Source organism: Chanos chanos, chromosome 12, assembly GCF_902362185.1.
Source record: "Chanos chanos chromosome 12, fChaCha1.1, whole genome shotgun sequence".
Lineage (NCBI taxonomy): Eukaryota > Metazoa > Chordata > Actinopteri > Gonorynchiformes > Chanidae > Chanos > Chanos chanos.
The window spans coordinates 2,346,071-2,372,021 of NC_044506.1; the positions used below are offsets into that span (position 1 = coordinate 2,346,071).

Sequence of the window (25,951 nt, forward strand, 5' to 3'; positions counted from 1 at the left end):
AACGACCTCGCCTCCCCCCTCGCCAGTCTCAGCCATTCCGCGCTCAGCGTCGCCGGTCTACTAATCACTGGCCTGATCACTCATCACCCACACCTGCCCTCACTTTACTTTCCCATTACACATCTCCCTATTTAAACCCCTCAGTCGGATCAGTCAATGCGAAGTCTACACCTTTCCCGTGTCTACTGAGCCGTTTCTTCGTTTGTTTGTCTCAGAATGTTCCGTGGTACCAAGCTGTCTAGTTACCTGTGTGCACGCCCTCTGGTCTCCTGGTACACCTGTTTGTGTAAAGCCTCTTTTGTTTGTTTGATTTATTAAAACTTCAGTTTGTGCCCGCACTTGTGTCCTCTGCCTCGATGCTTCCTGACAAGGCTACCTGTAAATGGGGCAAAAGTGTCTACATCTAACCTACTAAAAACACTGCTGATTGGGTAGCTAAGACCATACGCTATAAAACAACAAATAACTTGAGTGTTTAGGCCCATGTAGACTTTCCTTTAAAACCGCTCATCGTCCACATGTTGTGTATTGCTCGTTTGCCCTGTATCATAGAACTTAAAGATAACAGAGATAGGAAATTTGTCTGGGGCCATGGATTATAACCTGAATATAAATATTTTACCTGGAGACAAGTGATTCAGGTTACGACAGACACTTGACCGTGCCCCTGTTTTTTTTCTTTCTTTTTTTCGTTTTCCCTCAAGGGCCTGTGACGATGAATTCTGAAAAAAGTTTGCAATGCTTTTTAATTTTGTTTTTACGGTGTATTAATCTGTCAATCCAGGAAGGTAAGTCGCGTGTTTTAATGAAATGTCGACTCAGAGAAAGTGAAAGTAATTTGTTTTGAAAATGGAGAGGGGCTACAGTACTTGCTGCAGAACTAAAATTGTTTATTATCATTATATCTTCATATATGTGAAGTAACTTAACTGCATCGACAAATGCGTTCCAGAAAATGCTTGTCTTTACCTATCACTCCCTAAAATCAGGGCTTCGATATCGCCAAGGTTACTGTTTGTGGTATCTTCCGGTTACGCAGTTTATTTTAGTCGATCAGCGGTCTCGTGAAAGAAATGAACCATTATAAATTTTTGTCAAAAGGATATCTGTCAAGATTTTACCTGGTTTTATACAGTCCTTTTTCGATTAATGTCCATTGTCTGATTTGTGACCAGGAGAACAGAGAGTGCGTAGGCACCACATTGCTGGACGCAGTGGACAGAAAATCAGTTTGGGTTCTGTAGGGCTCGGTTGCGATCCAGCTCTCTCCATCTCCTTCTCTGTATGAGGAAGCTAGCAATGGGCCAGAGTAATTGAAGTGTAAATGAAACTCCAGTACGCTTAAAGCTGTGATCACAGCAAAAACACAGGAGGTGATTAAATAAAGTAGCGTAAAGGCATTTTGTGGATCAAATTGTTCACCTCATCTAGGGATTTCTATCGAGTTGACATGATAATAAGCAGTTGGAGTTCGGATTTTCCCTTTTCTCTTGTGAAATCAGAGGCACAAAGTGAATATAGTAGAAACTGATCACGCGCGATTCAGATACATTATCCTCAGTTAAAGGCTAGACACTGGCAAATATATGTGGAGAGTTTTGTCGTGTTTGGAGGGGCCCAGTGTCTACAGCCCTCTTCTCTGTAAATTGTGTCGAACATAAAATGTTTGCAGTGCCTCTCGGGCCTTATGTGTGTTGATAAATCTTATTTTATGGATCTATGCATTAAGTATCAGAAATTAGCCTGTTGGTGTCATAGTAGATAGATAGTTAGATAGATAGATAGATAGATAGATAGATAGATAGATAGATAGATAGATAGATAGATAGATAGATAGATAGATAGATAGAGGGAGGCTGTGTGAAGACCCACATAGCTAATTGGATCAGGCAGCAGCCATGAGGCAGACGATGACCAAACAACACATACAAAAAGCACTTACGAAATGTCCCTGGACTGTTAATGTCCTCCGTTCTGTTTTAATAAATGGTTAAAAATAAATAGTTAACTACCCTGTTTATTTTTATATACTGCTTTTTGTGAGCATGTTTGCTTAATTGTGATATGTATTAAAGTAGGCTACAAAAGTGTCTACATCTAACCTACTAAAAACACTGCTGATTGGGTAGCTAAGACCATACGCTATAAAACAATAAATAACTTGACTGTTTAGGCCCATGTAGACTTTCCTTTAAAACCGCTCATCGTCCACATGTTGTGTATTGCTCGTTTGCCCTGTATCATAGAACTTAAAGATAACAGAGATAGGAAATTTGTCTGGGGCCATGGATTATAACCTGAATATAAATATTTTACCTGGAGACAAGTGATTCAGGATACGACAGACATTTGACCGTGCCCCGTTTTTTGTTTCCTTTTTTTTTCTCGCTTGGACACTTTCTGTCCGAGTAAAACGTAGGGTGTCGGTACACAGAAGTAAAGACCCCTCAAGGGCATGTGACGATGAATTTTGAAAAAAGTTTGCAATGTTTTGTAATTTTGTTTTTACGGTGTATTAATCTGTCAATCCAGGAAGGTAAGTCGCGTGTTTTAATGAAATGTCGGTTCAGAGAAAGTGAAAGTAATTTGTTTTGAAAATGGAGAGGGGCCGTGAGCTACAGTACTTGCTGAACTAAAATTGTTTATTATCATTATATCTTCATATATGTGAAGTAACTTAACTGCATCGACAAATGCGTTCCAGAAAATGCTTGTCTTTACCTATCACTCCCTAAAATCAGGGCTTCGATATCGCCAAGGTTACTGTTTGTGGTATCTTCCGGTTACGCAGTTTATTTTAGTCGATCAGCGGTCTCATGTGAAAGAAATGAACCATTATAAGTTTTTGTCAAAAGGATATATGTGGAGAGTTTTGTTGCGTTTGGAGGGACCCAGTGCCCACAACCCTCTTCTCTGTAAATTGTGTCGAACATAAAATGTTTGCAGTGCCTCTCGAGCCTTATGTGTGTTGATAAATCTTATTTTACGGATCTATGCATTAAGTATCAGAAATTAGCCTGTTGGTGTCATAACATGTTAGATAGATAGATAGATAGATAGTTAGATAGATAGATAGATAGATAGATAGATAGTAGACTTTAATTAAATTGTCATAGCAGCCAGGTACATTAAAATGCAAATGACAACAGGTACATGAACACAGCAGTTAAGATGAATAAACAGTAAGACTAGTGAATGGATGAATGGGGAAACTGACTGATGGTCGAGTTATAAATATGGTACAGATTTATTTTATACTGATGTTTTAGAATCTGTTTAGTTTTGATTAACTTATGCTTCAGTTTTTCAGCTAAGTATATTGGAGAGAGAGGTTACAAATAATGTCATTTTTGATTTAACAATTTTTGTGTCTGTATATTTCTTTGTTTTTCTAGAAAGAGACATGCTTTTTGAACATTACATCACCCTTTCCAAACCTGTATCAGCTCCTGGCATCTACAACTTCAGTTATATGGGCATGATCGATGACACAGAGATTGAGTCTTACAACAGTGCTAACAGAATAAAGATTCCTAAACAAGACTGGATGAGAGAGAATATGACTGAGGACTACTGGAAATCAGGCACTGTTAGACTGAGACATGAGGAGGAGTGGATGAGAAATGAATTTAATAAAATGATGACAGTCATGGGTCACAGTCAGTCTGGTGAGTGACTTTTCCTGAACTCTGACATGTCATCTGTAATCTCTGTAGATCATTCCTTCATAAAGAGACAAGAGTCAGTTTTTGTATCTGAATGTTCAGTGTTGTCATTCATTGTCTTCCTGTTCATGAATGTCAGATCCAGACGTCCACGTCCTTCAGAGGAGACGAGGCTGTGAGGTTGAGAGACTGTCTGATGGTTCAGTAAAGTTTCTCAGTGGCTCTGAACAGTACAGATATGATGGTCAGGACTCTCTCTCCTTTAATCTTCACACTGAGCAGTGGGAGGCCTTAAATAATCAGGCCCTGTCAATCAAAGAGAGATGGAACAGTAACATCCCCCTCAAACAGGAGACCCTGGGTTACATTAAGAAAACCTGTGTGGATGCAGCTCAACAGTTAATACAACTTGTGCACATCAGAAACTACTGTGAGTACATTTTGTCTAGCAGTAGTTGTTATAATACATGTGTACGTGTGTACATACCTGTCCATCAGTAGTTGTTGTCATACATGTGTACGTGTGTACACATGTGTCCAGCAGTAGTTGTCATAATACATGTGTATGTGTGAACATATCTGGAACAAGGTCAGTTTTGTCCAGACTTCCTATTCACATGTGCACAGAGAGAAATTTAAGCCTGTGTCAGAGACCTTGATAATATCAGTAAAACTTTTTGTTTAATCAAAGATTAGTTCTCTTTATCCTCATCTCTCATACCTCCACTTCTTTAATACTGCTCCCTTCTTACAACTACAACAATCATTTGTTCACCATTTATTAACTAGTGAAAATTGTTTAATTCATTTTCAGAGTTAAATTGTAGACTATGAGAGTATGTTAATGATCAAACCATTAGAAAACTGAACTTTGGGCTAAATCACTCATGTACTTGCATTTTCTGTCAACTCAGCCAAAACAGAGGTTATGATATTTGCAAAGAGAGCCACCACCCCACAGAAGCCTGTCCTCATTTGTACAGCCACTGGTTTAATTCTCAACGATGTGACAATGAACATCAGGAAGAATCGCATTCAGCTGTCAGATGAGAAACTTAACTCCACTGGGACCAGACCAAACGGAGATGGAACCTACCAGCTGAGGAAGAGTGTGGAGATCCCTGACTCTGAAAAAGCAGATTATGACTGTTGGGTGTACCACTGGACCCTGACACAAGCAACAATTAAAAACTGGGGTGATTTAACTTCATTTAACTTTGATTCAACTAGCACATCATATTTTTGTTAATGTCAAAAATTTCAGTATGTTTTAAGCAGAGTTCTTTTCCAAAAAGCTGCAAACAACAACAACAACAACAACAAAAACCATTTCCGCGGTTGTCCTTGCATTGTTTGTGTGTAACATGTTTGTGTTGTTATATAATGCATATGTAACAGATAAGGGTTTATATTCTACTTGATTTGTACTTTGCCTGTTTTTTCACAGATGGAGAATACCACAGTGGAGAGTCAGACATTTCTTTTTATGGACTTGTAATTGGAGTTCCTGTGACAGCTTTGATAGTTATGACAGTTGTAGTCTTTGCTTTTATAAAATCCAGAAAAAGTTGTGGTAAGTGCTCAGGAGCTTATGCTACTTACATTAAGCCAGATGACCCCTCTCATTTGATGCATTGTGTTTCTAATACAATGCTTTGATTTAACTTAACCATATTAGCTTACCTCTCCCTGGCTTCCGAAAAAATAATGAAAAGTTTCTCTAGTCTAATAATAAGCATTTTAATACTGTGTTTATCAACCCTTTTGATGTTTTGAGTATGAAAGAGTTCATTTATTGCTTTATTTTTACTGATGACTTGGATATTTAGGGAACTGTGGTGCGGAACGTTTGAGCTGGTCTTCATACCGTGTTGGGTTCATTCTCTCTACTTATGAACTCCTTAATGCGACCCTTACTGTGTGTAGATGTGCTTAGGAATGACTTAGGAATGTTGACTTTTTGGATGACTTTCTTTTAAAACAACCACTATCCACATGGTGTCATGAGCAGAGTAATCTGTGTCAGTTACCAGCTAATTGTAACAATTTTTTTGAAAGGGAGGAACCAAAATGGAAGAGCTCCTGTGGGCAGTTCATCACCATCAGCAGCCGGTGAGACTTTGTACTTGATTTTAGGTGCAAATCTGCAATAGAACTTAAAAGCAAAACACTATAAAACACATACAGACACATGACACCCTTTCCGAAACTGTTATCATTCAAGTGTAGCAAGAGAGCCATGAAAATCATCAAATTTGATACTTTAAAATGTCAGTGAGAAGAAAAACCCAATTTAGTGTAAATTGTGTTATGTTTGTGGCCACCTATAAGAAACACAGCAATATTTTTAACTAACAAGAAACTAAAAAGAGAAGCTGGAGAATTTGTTAGAAAAGTTTACACAAAACAAAATATTTATGTGTACAGCAAAATTCAGTTTTAATTAAAGAAATTCAGTTGATATGTGTCCTTGTTTTAGCTAAGTACAAAGCAGCAAATGGACATACTGGAGAAGCAATCCTGACAATAGGAGAGAATTCTACAGCTGGTGGGTAGTGATTAACTTAGTGATTAACTTTCTGAACAGCTCTGCTCTCTACATCACTGTTGTATTATTCACACTTTAAGACACTGCATTTGATTTGTCTGCCTTTAGTTTGCCTCATAAACACACTGTCTCCCTCATGAGTTCAGATGAATTTGTTGTCCTTTTTAAAGACACTTTGCCTTATTTTCCAGTAACAGAGACCAGTAATGAGTCAGCAGTCAAAAGCAATGGGGACATTAATGGGACAGAGCCAGTGCTGCAGAATGGTTGTAGGTCACCCATCAGTCTTCACTTCTGATTCACTCCTCAGGATCATAGTTCACACTACACTGAGTTTAGATCTGGTCTAGCTCTAGCTGTAGGCAAACTGTAGTCTGGGCTTGCTAAACAATCCTGCAAAAAAAAAAAAAAAAATCACTAAATCATCCACAGTTACTCCCTGTTACACAAGGTTTAGGAAAGGGTTATATGGTTGGGCCATCTTTTTTAAACTCTTCCTGTTTCTTTGTATACTTTTTAATCTCAAACTGAACAGAAGAAATAAACAGAAAAACGGAGATAATTGTGGTTTGACTTCATGTGTGAATGTAATTTTAGGCTGCAGATTACCATAATGTTACTTGCTTCTGATGAGGGGGTGTTTTAGATGACATGTAATTGTTTACATAATTAAAAATGATTTTCAACGTTAGTTGATTAATTTCTTTTTGTTTTTGTGCATTCCACAGCAAATGGACACACTGGAGATGTGATTGAGGGGAGGAATTCTACCAATGGTGAGTCAGAGCGCTTAACTTTAATGAATAACTTTCACTGTCATCTGCATGTCAGGGATCTTGTGAGCTCACTGTGTTCTGTCAGTGATCCTGTATTTGTAGATTAACATGCCTTAGCATCATTCAGTCTGATCTTTAAAGTTCATTCAGATGAATGAGTTGTAGTTTTTCTTTCCTGAGACTCTTTGCCTTATTTTCCAGTAACCGAGGCCAGTAATTTGTCAACAGAAGACAGCAATGAGGACATTACAGAGACAGAAGCAATGTTGCAGAATGGAGGTATCCATCTTCACTTCTGATTCACTCCTGTAATACAGGGCTATCGTACAATCAGAGACGCAATAGGGATTCTGAGCAGAACAAAACCTGTTCACACTGCACTTTACTTTGTCATTGCTTAACCATAGCGCTAGGCTAACTGTAGATTAGAGCCACCTTGGTTTGTGTTCATTCTTTCTCGTGGTATCCCAGTGAAAAACCTGTTCTGTAAACTGCTATCAAATTTTAATATCGTATTTTAATTTATGAAAAAGTTTTGAAAAAGTGTCTATTTTATATTGTCTGTGAATTATCTGTTAATAGACAGGATTAATGATGATCTGATTTTATCCCACCCATAATCTAGACTTAGTGTGGCAAGTAACAAGTGTAGCCATAATCTAGATTTATTGTGGTGTGTCACGTGTAACAGGTTCAGGGACATGCAGAACCAGAGTAACATTCTTTATTTTTTTTTTCCAGAGCCTGCCAAAGTGACATGATACTAAACGAGGGGCAATGTGGATGAACCTGTGGTGCTGTAATGAGGCAGGATATCTGTGAACCACATCAGAACTCTTTTCCCTTTTTTTACTAAAGACATCTACCTCAGAGAAAAGAGATCTGGACACGCTGCTGTTATGTCTCCCAGAAAACTCCCGAACTTCAACCTCTGTCTGACAGATCCTGGGATGACATTAGCTCTTTGTCTGACATACATGTTGTGATAAACAACTTGAAGCTTTAAGTGTTATTTTAGTCTACGGTGTTTGGTGTGTGGTGTGCAGTGTGTGTGGTGACCGAGAGAACAAACTTTGATCAAAGTCTTCCCTTCTTTGGTTTTGTTTTCTCTCACATTATGTAAGAGCCAGTCTCAGTGTTGAATGAAGGGACTAGACATACTGAAGAATGTCACATTACATGTCTATCTGAACTGTCTTGCCAGTACAGGCTGCTTTACCTGTAGCACCATCAGGCTCTGATGTGATATGCACTATGAGGAGGGATTAGATAAGTCTTTCAAAATGAATGATCTGCACACTTTATGAAAGAGTTGCAAAGTGCCTGTTACACTCAATCAGAATAACAGACACAGCAAAACTTGAAGGGATATTGTTTATATTTGCATTACAAAATAAACTATTGGTAAAAATGCAAATCGTATTAAAAGCCAGCCTATACAGCTCACTGTTTGGCCCATAATCATAATGATACAGTCATAGTATTGCTCACCTGAAATAAACTGGAAAGCTGTTGAACTACAAACACATTACAGTACTGATTGTGGATGAGCATTAGCCAAGTGCAGTGTGGGTAATTACAGGAGAAGGGGTTGGGTCATACAAACAAGAGGACAGTTACCCATTCACTGATGAAATAATTCATGAGTATCTCTAGAAAACCCATTTTAATGTTTAATTTAATATGAGATTTAACATTTTTACATATTTGATATAGTCTGTATTCTCAGAAAACTGAATCTGGCCAATTTATGCTCATCTCTTTTTTTTAAGACTTTTTTTTTTGTATTTAACGTTTGGGAAATGTGTTTTGTATGAATGTTTTCTTGTTATAATGTGAAAAGTTACTCTGAATGTTCTTTTTTACATAAAAGTTAAAAAAGGGATATTTTATTAAAAAAAAACCTTGTTTATAACCAAGTTTTGATTATGCTCTCTCTTTATATTGCACAAAAGAAACTTATTCTACAAGATACCTAATTATTCTAATGAAATATTTATTATGAATTATGAATTTCTAATTTAAGCTTCTGCTGAATTAGTGTTAGTACAGTGTCATACCCAAGCAAAAGCAGCTCATTGCTTTGAATAGGGAGGGTATAATATGCAGTCTGATTAGCTGGTTACCAATAGCAGAGTCTGTCAGCTTGGACATGATTGGATATGACTACTCCAGAGTTACAGGAAGCTTTTTCATTGTGAAATGGAAAACGGCAGTTAGGCTGTGACAAGATAAAAGCTACATGCAAAAATAAATCTGGGATAGGACAGATCAGTTCATAACTGAACCATGGACCATGTTCATTGTCAGGTTTAACCACAGTGTGTTAGATTCAGCCTTCTTAAACAGGATATAGTGACGCATTTGACATCAGTGTGTAAAATGACTGCACATAACAATTTCAAATATACCAGATGACAATAAGCAACAAACACTGGTAAATTATTTTAGAAAATGAGATATTAGTTAACTTGATAACTAAAATGCACATATTGTGGTATGATAGGGGTTTCCATCAGGAGAAAAAGTGGAAATGTCTAGATGTCTAACAGAATGTTATAGAGCAGTTCTGAGACATTCCCACTGGTTCAGTTTAAACAGTATGTGGGAGTAGTTGTTTATTTGTTAGCATGTTGCAACGGCTATATGTGAGCAAGTGTTAGCAAGCTGAGAGTAACTTCAATGGTTTTGGGGAACTGGTTTATGGCCATACCACAGCAGTGGAATGTGAATGTCTGGGAAAAATGAGCGTGTTAATGACATGATTAAAAGAATTTTTATTTATTTAGATACTACTTACAATCACAGAAATCATAAGGTACAGTAAGTCAAATACTTTTTTTAACTTTTAGATCATTTGACATGGTTATAAAAGCACAAAGTAATTTACACTATGTAACTTGTACAACATTTTTAGTAATATAGATATATTTGCCATACATGTTGAGGATTTTGGTTTTGGTTTGTTTGTTTACATTTACATTTACAGTAAAAGTTTTCATTTAGCAGACATTTTTTTTTTCCAGAGCGGCTTCCAAGACAGGCAGAATCCAAACCAATCATAAAGTTTATTAAATATATTAAGGAGCTGTCCGTTGCCTAAGAACAGGATTAGACCAGATACAAATTCCAGAATGCTGAAGGAACATTATAGAATGGACTACAGGTGGGTCAGAAGCCTGCATAATATAAAGAATCGAGTAACTCTGGCAACAAGGAGGACAAATAATTGTTTAGTAGTACCAGTCAGAGAGGGAGGGAAACGTACGTCGTGATAGTCAGTGCACACAGGACACAGGGCAGCATAAGCATCAGCATAGACTGGCTGTGGAGGTAAGGGTTTTGTGAAAAGTCGAGTCTTTGGCGCCTGTTGAAAACTGAGAGGGAGTCGGCAGACTGGATGGAATTGGGCAACTTGTTCCACCATCGAAGAGTCACACATGCAAAGAGTCCAGTTTGTGATGTTCTGCTGTGAGATAGTGGAATCACCAGTGCTTCCTTCTCTCTCTCTTTCCTTCTCTCTTTCTTTCTGTCTTGCTGTGTCACATAATATGAATGTTGTATGGGAAAAGAGAATGAGGACTCATCAGCAGATCACATATTTCCTTCGGCCACAGTGTCGTTAAAAGTCCAGTGGGACCTTCATCCAAACACTGTTCCTTAATGCAGCTCTTCATCCAAACACTGCTCCTTAATGTAGCTCTTCATCCAAACACTGCTCCTTAATGTAGCTCTTCATCCAAACACTGTTCCTTAATGTAGCTCTTCATCCAAACACTGTTCCTTAATGTAGCTCTTCATCCAAATACTGTTCCTTAACGTAGCTCTTCACATCGTTGACCCACCTCTGACTGCTTTAAGTCCATGGAGTACAATGCTCTAAAGTTGTCTCTTGTAAGTATTTGCAGAGATTTTTAACTACTGGGTGAGGTAGGTTGGGAATTCAGCTTCAGGTAAACTGTTATCGGGTATTATAAGGTTTAATATGTCAGATATGAGCAAAAAAAAAAAAAAATTGCTGTTTGTGAAAAGATCTTTCAGTAAATTTTCAGAATCTGTATAATCTGTATACATGCCTCCAAATGTCCAAACTATCACTCAACCTCAACCCTTTTATAATCTGAAAAAAGCTGAGAGAGAGAGGGAGAGAGAGAGAGAGAGAGAGAGAGTAATTTTCAGAATCTTAAACTAAAGCTAAAGTAAAACATACAAACATAACAACATGTACGTGTGTGTGTGTGTGTGTGTGTGTGTGTGTGTGTGTGTGTGTGTAAAAGAGAGACACGAGACATGTGAAACACATTCCTTAAGCGTAAAATTTAAAGTAATGGTTCTCCTTGTCCTTTATCTCTGTCTTTCCTTATCTCAGTTTTACCAAAATCATTACATAAAAAATACTTAAAAATAGAGTACTACATTCATAAATTCAAATATTGATAAAGAGTAGCTCTGTTAAACGGAGTGGAGTGGTTCTGCTGAAGAGAAAGAGAGAAAAACAGAACTGGAGATGAATATCTCACCATCACTGGTCATCATCTGCTTTTCCTTCTCAAAGCTCCCATAGGATTTAGGTTTCTCACCAACACTCCTATGGTCTAGACAGGAAAAGTGGAATTTTCAGGGCATGTCTTAGTCAGGCAGTACCTGGAAAACTGGTCACTATATTCAAATTTAACACTCAGGTCACATGTAATAGTTGGTTCTGTCAGGCCTCTGTCCCGACCTCCCTGTCTCCTGGACTATGGCTGCGTGATCAGCTCTATTAATGATGCACTCATTCATTTCTCAATATTTAAATCCATAAAGAAATAGCACTTGTTAGGACAGAGGGGATTGTGAATTGACATGCAATCTAAGGTTTTTAATGAACTACTGTGTTTTCAGCTCTTGTTTAAAATCAAAGCTTAAAACTACAGTGTGGATGTCATGTGTCTATTGCTCTGATAATGAGTATGGGGTTGATTAAACTACACAACATCAATCACTCACTCTGCCTAATAACACTGCTCTCATGTTCAAATCAGATAAAAGATCATAGTAATTAGCCTATAACTGCATGCCACATGGTAGTATGTGTTAGGATCAGAGCAAGATAAGTGACGTTGTGGTAATTTATTTTTTGCTTAATTTAAAACCATATAGTACTCATACTGTTACAATCTTTGTATGACTGTCAAATAATTTAAGTATCCCAGTAACGGGGGGTCATGTTATATGACTCTGAAACTTTGAAGAACAACTCTGATCTGTGATTTGTGGCCTTCAGTGATCTATGCAATCGTATCAGTGGATACAGTAGTGTATGAGTTACCATTTCACTTATCAAATGCTACTGCAAGTGTAACAAATAATATATAAGTGTCTGAGTTTGATGTTTCAGGAATGAGAGATTTACTTTGAATAAGTGGTGTAGTGGTGCACACAGGTATTGGAATTCCCCTGTCCTGGACTTCATCCCCTCCACCGTTAACTAAAGATGAAAAGATCTTGTTAAACCACTGTCATTTCTCAAATCTTACAATAGTATACAGTTGGACACAGTGTGTAAAATACTGTTTGGAAAACTACAACACCCCACACCTAACCCCAAAACTCTGCCATAGCCCTAGACTGCAGAAACAGAAACAGCTCAAGATTTAGCACCAGTATATGACCAAAACCTCAGCCTGTCCCTCTGGAGATTTCACAGGAGGTTGAGCTGTCTGATGGTGTAACATTAAAGTTGTAGTGTGTGTGTGATGTGTGAGTTCCTCTGAGGATATGAAATGAGATCTTGGTGTGTGTGATAAGGTAACAGTAAAATGTGTGTGTTTCTGTGTGAAAATGAAGATTCACCAGGTGTGCTTGGCTGTTGAGACTCATGATCACAACAATCGCTGTTTTTACCTTCAAAGAACAAAGAAAACAAATAAGCATTATATTTCTCCTTTTCCTGAACCCCTAAATGACCCAGCAATACGGTTTCAGATGGATGATGGAGTTACAGTCCAGATCCTAGTCCACTATATTTACTGAGTTTAGGGTCACTTTATACCCTGTGAAACTATAATTACACATCTGCCTGACTGTACCAGTGTGATGGCTATCTACTTGATTTATCTTAATTTCTGACTAAATTCATTCTGAACTTTAGACTACGGCTGCCATGCGTGTATGTGTGTGAATAAGAAGTGAATAAACTTAATGCATTTTTTCCTATTCAAGCTGACTCAAGGAAGGACAAATGTGTATGAAAAGAGTGCAATAATGTTCAAACTGTCACTTTATGAAACATAAATTCTAAAAAAAAAAATAAATTCTAGAATCTGGATACTCACCAGAGGCTGCCCTTTTGTGAAATTTAAACCCAGCAAGAACTGCTACTACAAGAATGACCAGAGCTATTGTAATTAAAATGCCACCATAAAGAGGTAGTTCATCACAGTTGGAACAGTTTCCATCTGTAAACACAGATTAAACATAGATTAAAGCGAAATTGTTGACATCTAAGAATGTCACACTTCCCTATTCGTTGTGACTGTAGATGTATCCTGGAGTTTGTGGCAATAATTCCAGTATAACAGCTGCTTTAGACACAGTGTAATACCAGTTATTAATCTCACTACATCCTGAATCCTTACTCTCATTTGTAAATATTGTACATAAACATTTTGGAGGTGGCATTTGTCACCAATTCACATTTGATATTGCAGTGTTTATTTCTTGTAGGTGATCAGACTATCCTTAAACAGGGACAAATATGTAACAGGTGTGGTTAGTCAGTATGTGCAGTAGTGAAGTTGTGAACTTGACATTGAATTGGAGGACCCTGTGTATCAGTGTTAGTGCAGACTGCTCTTAAATGGCAAACTGCTGGGGGTGAGTGATGGAGTATCACCATCATCCCTGTGTAACTGTCCTCTACTGACTGTATCAAATATCACACTTTCATACACAGTACATAGATCAACGACCTACAAAGACAAAAGCTGACACAAGACAACTTTGATATATATTTGCCCTCCACTCAGCCTGAGACATTTAGGGAATAGTAAGGATTTAATGACTGTCCAGTACAGAAAGTATATATTTGAAAAAATGCTTATTACAGTGTTCTAATATTTTGGCCCTGATCCGTCTATTACAAATCCAAATATGGAATATCACTGTGATTACCCCACTTGACAATTATTGGTTCATTCAGGATCCTGTAGTTCATATAACAATCATAATGTTCTTCATCAGACTTCAGGATCTCCACACTCCTCCTCAGCTGGTAGGTTCCATCACCGTTTGGTCTGATGCCTGAAGACATCAAATTTGTCTCAGGTATTACAGAACCATTCCTCGTGATATTCACTGACACATCTCTGAGATAAAAACCAGTGGCCCAACAGGTCAGGACCACTGTGGTTGAAGCAGGAGATCTCTTTGCAAACACAAACACATCTGGTGCAGCTGCAGTTAAAAAGACCAGAAATCATCTTATTTTACCCTGATAGTCTGAATGTGTAGTTAATCATACAGTAAATCAAATGTCTGCAAGAATTAAAAGCTATAAAAAGATATTGGTGTTAAGTCAAAACAATTGTTTTTAAAATGGAGAAAAACCCCCTCAAAAAGTCTCATATCAAAAATTCTACAACACTCTACAGCACATTACTGTTATAATGAGTGAATGAAATGCAAAGATTCAGGAAGTTTGAGAATATAGTCTGATTTTTGCAGGATTGCAAAAAAAAGAATTTAAACTGCTATGATGCTGGAAATACTTACATTTATTCCTAAGGTATTGACTCTGATAGAGTGTAAACTCACTATCCTTGTCAACACAGTACTGCTCAAGGATATCCTTTATGTACTGCTTCACATGTTTGAAACGGTCCAGGATTTCTATAACAGGTTTGGCCTTATCGATAGAGGCCTCCCAATGCATAGTGGAAACATTAAAGGAAATAAAGTCCTCTCCATCATAGCCATAATCATCAGTTCCTCTGAGAAATGCTCCATTCTCAACCTCACAGCCTCGTCTATTCTGGAGGACATGAAGATCTGAGTCTGTGATAAATGAACAGGAAGATCATGAAAAGCAACAAACAATTATTTAAAACTCTTTACACACATTTTCTAAAGATCATGTGACTTGTGGGCTAGTGACTCACCATACTCACTGTGTCCCATCAACGTCATTATAATTTTCAAGAATGTTTTCCATATCTCCTCTGTACTCAGTGTCTGAGGATCTATGTCACAGAGGTCTGTGTTCAGATACTCATTTAGTAGATACAGATAAGGGAAAAAGTCTCTTGCATGCCGCAGTATATCATTCTCTTGTTTCCACTGCTCTGCAGACAATTTTTGTTTCACCCAGTCCTCCTTAGCCTCAAGGCCTTGAGTCTTATCATTGGCATAAAAAATCTCTCTCCAGTTAAGCATGCCAATATAGCTGAACTCATAGATGCCAGGTGAAGACACAGGTTTGGACAGGACGGTGAAAATTCTATAAAAAGAGTATGTCTCTGAGGTGGGGGGAGTGGTATCTGTAAGTAGAGAAAAAAATGTAAGTGTAAAAACATGTCCTTAAATATTGGTGACATCAGTCATCAGGCTGTCAGTAGGTCCAGACAGACAAGCTGCCCAGAGAAATGGAATCATTTTAATGAGTCATAATGACAAGAAGTGCTGTGATGCTCCAGCTCTGAGGAGAGAGTCCAACTAGAAACACACAGAAGCCTTTAGAGTTATTTGGTACTCTCTTACTCTTCAACTGATACCTTTTACATGAAATTACATCAATTACTAGCAATTGACAAAACAATACAAATTTTCAGCAGATTTCTTCTTTATCTCATTATATTTGTATTTGTCTTCTTAACAAACAGTTCCTCAGGTTTGGTAACATTGCTCAATGACAAACTCCAAACAAAATGCTTACACAGTTTATATCAGTGGAGCAGTGGGATCACATTTCTTGTTTATGTTGTTAAATTGCCTGTGTGAGTCTCATGTGAAGTACAGCACAAAGGGCTGTGTCATATACCATTGTATCACTACTGAGAAAACATGAGGAGCAGGACAGCATGCTTTTGAGATTGATTGTATCCTGAAATATGCTTCTGGATTTTTTCTCTCCACAAGAGCAACAGCGACCAAGCTCACCTCACAGTACATGTTTATGAGAACAATGAGGCTCACAGCACAGATAATGGACTATCTAATGATGAAGACTGTGTCACACTGTATGATGAGTCATCCTTCACTGTGGACTAGTGTTTGTATGGAATATATCAAAACAGAAGCCTATAGGAGTGTTTCTTTACTAACAGTGAAGGCCTGTAACAATTCCTCAGTACTGTGTTTCTATACAATAGACCTTCAGTTGTCATGGTGAAATTCACTGATCCTGACAATCATCTTAAGGAACACTCAGACACAGAGAAAAATAATTAATGAGATGAAAAATGATAAACCAGAGAATGAAACAACTAAGCAGGTAACCACACAATAAACGATGTACATGATACCAGTCTAAATTTTATGGAACATCCAAAAAACTCTTTCGGTAAGTAGATCAATTTCCCAAGGCAGCTGACTTTGTATTGTATCGAAATGAGGAGAACTTTCTAATGCTTGTGAAGCCCCCAAATGACATTAATCAGTGTAAATCAGTGTAAATCTGACTGTAGATGACTTCACTATTTGTCAGCTTCATACAGTGTCTGTATACAGAGGCTTTGAGAGACAAAACAGGAAAAGACCCAGTTTTAGACCACAGATTGTTTGTGAAGGGTTTGTGAAATGTGTCAAGTTCTGTGCCTCCAAAGAATGAGAAATATATTAAATTCAAGATATGTGTACAGGTCAAGAGAGAAGAAACAGATATTAAACCATACATAATCTTTTTCTAGTTTGGAATTTCCTCAATAATCTCCTGCTAATCATATGATGCAAGTGTGTTCTTTGTCATTTTCTGCCACATCAGCATGACCACTGAAACAAAACCCTTCTGAAGTGTGTGAAAATGTGAGGTCATTGTTAAATAAAATGTCTGGAAACCAATTCAGCTCATAATAGAGAGGACATTCTCCTCAAATGTACCCTTTTGTCTTCTCCAGCACAGAGAGTTTCTACATATTCTTCATATAAAAAGTACCATGACATCAGTCTGAATACATTTGTATTTCCTCCATTATAAATGCTTACTGTGCAACTTGGGTCTCGTGAACTCAGCCATTCTCTTTCATGTCATACTATAGTCTCTGACAAGTCTAAAGGTCTTTTACAGTCTCTCTCTCTCTTTAGACAGGACATTAGAATGTGACAACCTGTTGTGTCTAGAAAAAAGTGTATGGTGCATATTCAGTTTGTTGTGAGTGTGACAAAATGATATGATTTGCCAATAATGACAGAAATTTGAAATCAGTCCTTGATGTTTTCTAATCCTCCTACTTGATGTACCATGTTACAGTTCATGGATTTGCTTAAGACTATGTTTCAGTTCAAGGAATTGTATTTTTCAAGCAATGAGGAATATTGCAGTGCGTATTCCTCATTGCTGTGGATAAAAATGAAGAATATGCTTGAGTGGGTTTAAGTGTTCCAGTTCCAGTGCAAGCTTTAAATAACGAACGATAATTCCTGGTACTGCTAACTTCATTGGTAATATATCCATATTCACTCCGCAGTGTTGCGTCGTAATGTAGTAAATATAATAGTCATTTAAAGTTTTGGTTAGAAAATCAAGTTCCATTCGTTAAACTGAGTCATGTTTGGGCAGAGAACCTATATTAACATATTTCAATTCAATGAATGCCATTAGGCCCATAGCTTGAGACCGAATTAAAGAGAAAGAAAGACATGAAAGTGAAAGAATCCTGCGCCTGGAAAATTCAGTTCCTTCGCAATAGCCGCAATCATTTGTCAGTCATGTGCCTATCCTGATCATTAATTATGTGCCCATTCTAAGCAAAAAAAAAAAAAAAAGTTCTTCATAGGTTGAAAGGGTTTCTAAGCAACACTGAACTGTAAAAAGCATCCTGGACATCGGGAGGGCAGGTGACACATTACGTAGCCTGTCCTTATTGACACACTCAGAAAATATTCGTTTAATTTGGTACTCACTATTTACGCTAGCTGTATATGTGTGGAACTGTATGAATATTTATATTTTCAAAATTCCCGTCTCGACATCAGAATAATAAATTGCATAGACAAGAACTCAGTTGCCCAGTCTTTGATTAATTATTCAGGCTTACGATAAATAAAATAACGCCAGAATTTGACGTTTGATTCACTTCATATTTCTTTTGAGGATCCTGTTCAACACGTTTGTCACTCATATAAAATCTGACTTCGTTTTCACACAGCAGTTTAATTAAGGATATCTTAATCCACAAGAATAAAACGTTTTACACTAAAAGAAATTACAGTAAACTTACCATGTATTGATGAAACAACACTCATAAAGTTCAGATATAACAAACTGTATTTAACAGAGTTCATGGCTTCCGCAAATAGTTAGAAAATCAGAAATATCCAGATTCGGTGTTTCAAATGATTTGTAATGAACTAAAACTACACGTACACTGACTGTTACTGTCTGGCGACGTCAACAGCTTAAAGTTCATCCAATCAGCGTTCGCCTTATGACGTAACGTCTCGACCACGATGTAGAAGTAGCTTTAATAAAAAGGATCCACAGAGCGGCTCGACACAACATTAAGTAAGCGGTAGGCCACAGGAAACAAGATGTCAAAATGTCTAGAGACACTATTATTCTTTTGTGTATGTGAAATGTGAAGTCAGTACCTTGTGACCTACTTACCCACAGAATAACGAATACACCAGCAGTTTGACGCTGATATGGCCCAATAAATTTCTATGACTGTTACAGAGGGTTAGAGTTCATGTCAGTTTAATGGGAGATTGACATTTTCATTTTTTGTGAATATGTAGCTGAATAAACATAACTCTTGACTTCAGGGCAGATAGACTGTTATTGACTGTCCTTCTGGATCCTTTCATTTCTGAACTGATCTCTCTCTCTCTCTCTCTCTCTCTCACTCTCTGTATCTGTGCCCCTCTGAATATTGGGTTGCTTTAGTCTTTTCCACCCATTAAAGAGAGTCTGGCTGAAGAGATCATGGAGAGAAAATATCCGGAGCTGTAAAGGCTCATCATGTTGTCTTACTTGGCCAAGACATGCAGACATGCACATCTTCAAAATAATAACTTAGTAACTGTACAATATCACTTAAAGACACATTTCAAAATGAAAAGTGTATGAAATATATCTATACAGTGTAAAACCTCCCAGTCCATAAGACTCTGGTCAATACAGATTCATGAGTATAGGCTATAGTCATTAAATGTTCCATTTCTGAATATATATATATATATATATTCAGAGATGGGGGGTGGGGGGGTGATAGAGGTAGCACTTTCTGGACCAACGCGTCTCTTTTTGGCCACCGTAATTCAATTCCCCCCTTTCCCACAGGTGTCTTAACTTACTGTTTGCAAGGTTTTAAAACCAGGAAGATTCAGCTCATTCGGAAGACGCGCATTTCACTTCACTCCCTACTCACGAGGGATGGATAGGAATAGCAGAAAGGTTGGTCTTAGTTGAGTGTTTTAGTTTGGTTTAACATTTCTTTTAAATTACATTCACGGTGCATTTGTATCCCTAAACAGTCACCGCCCCCCCTCCCCCCTTCCCTGTTTGGCTTCGGCTTCGGCTCCGGCTCGGCCACGTATCGTAGACGATGACCACGGTATTTAAAGTTCTTTCATTGTCTAAATGCTATGTTTCCGCTTTGTTTTTTTTTTCTAAACTATCAATTGCTTTTATAGATTGATTTCAGTGTACAAGGGCTACGGGTTGGCGTATGTCTACTTGTGTGCTGGAACGCAGGTATGATGCGTTGGCCGTTAACTCCTTGTAACCTTGAAGCTCACTTTGAGTTTTTGTGTGTGTCATGACTATGGTTATTGTGTGTTAATGGTGTGCTTGTATTTGCAGGAGTCTGCCATTGCTGTTTTGCCTGATTAAGTTTTGTTTTCGTTTATTTTTTGCCCTTGTATTCGTTTTCTTCGATGTTTCTTGTTTCGTTGTTTTTTTTCTTTTCCACTTGTGTGGCCACTCGTCGCCTCCGTATGCTTTTTTTTTTTTTTTTTTTTGCTTTTTTTTCCGGTGGATGCGACTATTGTTTCTCTTTGATTCTTTTGGGTTCTGTTGTATTTGTTTTGTTAATATCCACGTTGTTATCAGAGGTTCTGACTAGGCAATGCTTTAGCTGTTGTATTTTCTTCCTAGCTCTCAGCTTCTGGGTACTGGCTTGTAAATTTGTTTAAATATCGACGTGCGTACATACTAATTATAGCTAATTCTCTTTGTACCAGTAGGGCTCAGTGTAACGGCGTCGGTGTTTGGGCTACTGGATGGTGGTTCCCTTCTCCCACACTGCACGAGGTGAATTAGGTGTAATATTAACGAGCACCCCCCAGGTTGTATAATGGCTTGCTGTACGTGTGTGTTTGTGATGTTCTAGATATTTGGACACACTTGGAGTGAGTTTGATGAGCTGGCTTCCACCCCTCCAGGTAGCTGCACCTATCTGCCTGTACTTATAGTTTGGCGCATTGACTTTGCTGCTTCTTTTGGCAGCCAGTACCCCTGTCTTGCGATTTCTATTCTTTACCCTGTCCCTGCTAAAGTGCTTTTATCTATATAGTCTATTTTTATAATAAAGCTGTGTTACTGAGGACTTATTCCTCTTTAGGACTCATTTATTTAATAAAATTGGCCAATCAACTGCAATACACGTCTCTGTCCTATTCTTATACAGCTTTTCTGTGCTTTGGGGAACCTCAGCTTGAGTTGATTGTTATGAATCTTAAGGTGCAAGTCCTTAGGTGGCGTTGTCTGGTCTGTTCTCTTGCTAAATATATATCATTGTTACTGTTCTATATGTGGCCGAACGTTAAGACTCATGACGCTGTGTTACCTTTTCAAAATATGTGCACAGTAAGTACAGCGTCACTTAGACATTTCAAACAGTTAACCACATCAGTTAAAGTTTCGGTCTGGCAATAAAGCTCCATTCGTTGAACTACGTAGAGTTTGGACAGAGAATCTTAAGCTGCATTTTATGCGTTAGCGTTTCCAAAATATATCTCGGCGCTACGAATGCCCTGAGTCCCACAGCTTAAGACCGAACTAAAGAGATGAAAGTGAAAGATTTCTGCGGCTGTTCGGTTCCTTCGCAATAGCCACAATAATACGTCAATCACGTGCTCATCCTGATTAGTTACGTGCCTGTTCTGAGCATACACAAGGTCTTTAGTTGCTGAAAATGTATTCTAAGCGAAACTGAACTGGGAAAAATAAAAAAGAGGAAGGCACGTGACTCAATGTATTAAATGTTGACGCATTCAAATACTCATTGGTTTGCGACGTTCCTTTTACCGTCACACACTATGTATGGGACTGCATTAGAATAATCTGTATGTCAAGAACTCAATTACTGGGTCTTGACTTGGTTATCCAGGCTAACAATAAAATAACGAAAGTATTTGACTTGTTTAGTCATTTCACATTTCTTTTGAGGATCGCGTTCGACACCTTTGTCACTCATAAAATCTAATGTTTTCAAATACAGCAACTTAATAAAAGGCATCTTAATCTACAAAAATGCAAATATGCACATCTTCAAAATAATAACTTGGTAACTGAACAATATCACTTAAAGACACATTTAAGAATGAAGTGTATGAAATGTATGTCTATACAATGTAAAACCTCCCAGTCCATAAGACTCTACTCATGAATCTGTATTAACCATAGACTATAGTCATTAAGTGTTCCATTTCTGAATATAAAAAATGTGTTTAAGTACTTCAGCGTCCCAATATGAAATCACTCTAATGGACATGAAAAAGAATCCATCAGTCTGACTTCTTCACAGGAAACACGAGGTTATGTCTTCAAATGATTAAATTACATCTCATGATACCCTGGTCCTCTGAGCATGATAATGATGATCATGATGGATATGTGTAGATGTCTGTCTTTGAATGGACTCTGGATCAGTTGGAACAGACTCATGACTCATTTCACCTCTAAAGAGATCTCATTATGGTCACACATAACAGACAACAGCAACAGTGCATTCAAATTTATTTCTGCTTATTTCTACACAGCCTTTTTCACATCTGTTCCTGCTGACTGATCTTTACGCTTCTGATGTGCACGTTTTCAGTGTGGAACTACTGTTTTCAAAGTGGTTCACTGTGGCTCTGTGTGATTTTATCAAAATATGTGCACTTTATAAATGACAGCACAGTTACTTTACAACATCACATAGAGGTTTCAATCAGTTAACCATATTAGTTAATCACACCAGTTAGCCACATAAGTTAACAAAATCAATTCACCACATCAGCTGTCGATCTTCAGGCCTAAGAGTGTAATACAGAACATGACCACCAGGTGGTATCAGTTGCATATTTTGGTGTAGTAAGTCTTCATATGCTTTCTTGTAGGGCTACTTTTGATAGATGTTTGTTGTAATCGTGTGTCATTTGTTTTTAACAGAACAAATAGCCCAACCGATAGCAAATGTGTAGTACAGTACACGAAAGTTCTCATACTTGCGTACCATACTGTATACTGGGGTGGGGAGTAGTGTGCAGAACACAGTGTATGCTGGGCCAGTATGCAGTATGCAGTACACTAGTGTGGCATTTTGGACATAGCCCCTGTCTTTCTGGTGTGGCTTCAGTCATCTGTGACTGCTTTCAGCGTGAAACTGTGGGGGACAGACGATCTCAGGGTCACGTGGTCCTTCCTCGCCGTCTCTTCTCCTTCACAATCGTTACGTGTGTACATGCTCAGACAGAATCTGCTAAAAAAAACACAAACAAACAAACAAAAAAAAAACTTGAAAACAAAGAAGAAGAAGAAGAAGAAGAAGAAATATAAAAAACTATATTTCATATCCAAGCAAAAAATAATTGCTGTGGTGGTGGTGGTAATAACACAGCCTACGGATTTATCACAAACTCTTACCTTTAAAACGACATGGTACACTTCGAATAACTTCCTGTCAGTGAGCATCAGATCACCAGTAAAGCAAAGTAGGAACTCTAAGAACACTATGACCTGTTTACTGTATACACATATTGTGTTGTGCTGCCCATAGGAATCACCAAGAACTACAGCCCTTTTTCTGTGAATATGAATGCTACCCACTTTATGTGGGTCAGTGAAAAAAATAAAGGAGTGATACTCTACCTGAAGCAGATTACATCACAATAAAATATTGTAACACTCATAATGTAAAAGATTGGGACCTTATTTAAATGTATATACTCCTTTCACAGTTCATACTGTTCTGACACAACATTTATAAATTTGAGATGTGTTATTTCAAATGTAATTTTAAAAAGAAAAGCCCAGAAACATGCACTCAGACCCATTAAGATGTTGAAAACCAATATTTCCATAGTACTTTTAAAGCATGAAATCAACAAATTTCACGTATCTCATTTTTTAACAGAAAGACTGACTAGAACCTTTGTGACATATCCACGGGCTGTTGGAACCCTGAATCATCACTACTCCTTTGTGATGTATCCGGGCAGCAGTGTCTGGGTAGATTACATTGAACACTAATGTGCCATATGCAGCACTGGCAGTGAGGATAAACAGGAGTGGTTTTATCTTTTCTTTTGTTTCCTAGGGGCTCTGAAACATCAGGCTGTGACAAGATACATGCAAATTGAATCTGACCACAAAGTCACACTGCTGTACCACTTGGAAGAACTGATAGGATAGATCAGTTCATGAATACAATTAGATCATGCTCATTGTCCGGTTCAACCACAGCGTGATAAATTCAGATTCAGAGCGATAGAGAGAGAGAGAGAGAGAGAGAGAGAGAGAGAGAGTGTGAGAGAGAGAGAGATATTAATTCTCTGAATCTTAAAACTAAAGCTAAAACTTAAAACTAAAACTAAAAAATAAAACATACAAACATAGAGACATGTACAAAACAAAGATGAAAAATGAATGAGATATTTCAGATCAGGCTACCTAGTGCATACATATAGAAATATAATGTACTAACTGCTGATCAGTATTGTTGGCCTGGCTTCATGAATGAGGATCTAGGAAGGCAGCTGTCCATGTCTGCTGCAGGCTCGCTGGTGGCTGGCAAGTCTGACGTCGGACCAGCAAGTCCAGCCACAGCGGTTGCAGATGGTCTGGTCAAAGGCGGTGGTGCCTGTGCTGCTGCGCTGTTTCCGCCTGCTCCTTTTGTCTTGCAGTCTGGCTCTGCAAGTGTCTTAGAAGGAGGAGACAGCCTGGTGGGTGGTGTGTCTCTATTCTTTGCGGTCAACAGCCAGAGTAGACCAGTGTTGGGGGTCATTGTGGTAGCTGTTGAGGGAAGACTTGAGGCAATCTTTGAACCTCTTCTTGGGCACCCTTCTGTTGCCGTGTCCAGAGGACAGCTTGCCATACAGAACAATCTTAGGCAGGTGGTGGTCTTCTGTTCTGGACATATCCTGCCCAACGTGGTTGGGTCTTCAGCAGCATGGCCTCGATGACTTCCGTTTGTAGAAGGACCTGGACATTGGTGATGAAGTCACTCCAGTGAATTCTGAGGATGGAACAGAGGCAGCGCTGATGGAAGCGTTCAAGGAGTCGCAGGTGGTGTGGGTATGTGAACCATAACTTGGAGCAGTACAGGAGGGTGGTCAGCACGACAGCTCTGTACACACTGATCTTGGTGACTTTCTCCAGGTGCTTGTTGTTCCACACTCACTTATACAGTCTACCGAAGGCACTGTTTGCTTTGGCCAGCCTGCTGTCAATCAAGTTTGGTGTCTGAGGAGATGCACCCCAGATAAGTAAACTGGTGGACTGCTTTCAGTTCTGTCTCGTTGATGTAGACGTGGGGAGAACGGTACTTTTCATTGGGTGCGGGCTGGTGAAGCACCTCAGCCTTATTCAGGTTGACTTCTAGTCTGAAGAGCTGTGTGGCCTCTGCAAAGCAGGATGTGATGTGCTGCATGGCTCCATATGGACAGCAAAAGTGGCATCATCAGCGAACAGCATCTCTCAGACCAGCTGCTTCACTGTTTTAGTGCAGGCCTGCAGACGCTTCAAGTTAAAAAGGCTGCTGTCAGTTCAGCGTTGGATATAGATGCTGTCATCATCATTGTAAGCAGTGGCCTGTTTGAGCATCATGCTAATGAAGATACTTAAGAGAGTTGGCATGACAACGCTGCCCTGCTTCACGCGGTTGATTATGGGGAAAGGCTCCGGAAGGTCATTACTGAGTCTGGCCAAGCTGTTTTTTGTGGAGCTGGATAACCATGTTAAGGAACTTTGGGGGACAGCCTAATTGTTCCATGATTTGCCAAAGTCCTTTTCTGCTCACTGTGTCGAACGCCTTGGTCAGGTCTGCGGGAATGCCGTCTACCCCTGCTGCCTTTCCAGTCTTCAGCTGCTTGGGTGCTTTGAGGATCTCCTGCAGTGTTGGGGCCTTGTCCTGTTCTGTTTTCATTGGTTGCTGAGGTATGCAGTTGAGTACAGTGTCTTGAACTGTGGGGTTGACCCTGAAGAGGGTCTGAAAGTGTTCTGACCAGTGGTTCAAGATGTCTGTGAGAAGTGTCTCTCCATCTGTGCTGGGCAATAGACTCTGGACTTGATAAGTTGTCCAGAGCCTAGACTGACTTCAGGGCTTCGTAGAAGCCTCTGTAGGCTCTGGTGACAGCACAAAGCTGAATCTTATCTGCAAGGTCAGTCCACCACTCGTTTTGGATCACTTGGAGCTTGCGCTGAAAATCACTGGATGCGACACGGAAGGCTGACTTCTAATTTGGACAAGGTGGCTGGGCCAGGTGAACCTGGTGCACTGATCTCTTCTTTGCCAGAAGGTTTTGGATCTCAAGGTTGTTTTCGTAAAACCATTCTCGAT

The 25,951-nt window shown here is 38.7% G+C and overlaps 1 protein-coding gene across 1 annotated transcript; it reads left to right on the forward strand.

Annotated features, from left to right (window-relative positions):
- The first annotated feature begins 216 nt into the window (after window positions 1-216).
- LOC115825428 (major histocompatibility complex class I-related gene protein-like) lies at window positions 217-15,024 on the forward strand. Its single transcript, XM_030789261.1, has 9 exons — window positions 217-272; window positions 785-788; window positions 2,533-2,536; window positions 3,396-3,668; window positions 3,811-4,095; window positions 4,580-4,813; window positions 6,942-6,989; window positions 7,191-7,268; window positions 14,804-15,024. The coding sequence occupies exons 1-9, from the start codon at window positions 217-219 to the stop codon at window positions 15,022-15,024; spliced, it is 1,203 nt and encodes a 400-aa protein (XP_030645121.1).
- Window positions 15,025-25,951: the final 10,927 nt, after the last annotated feature.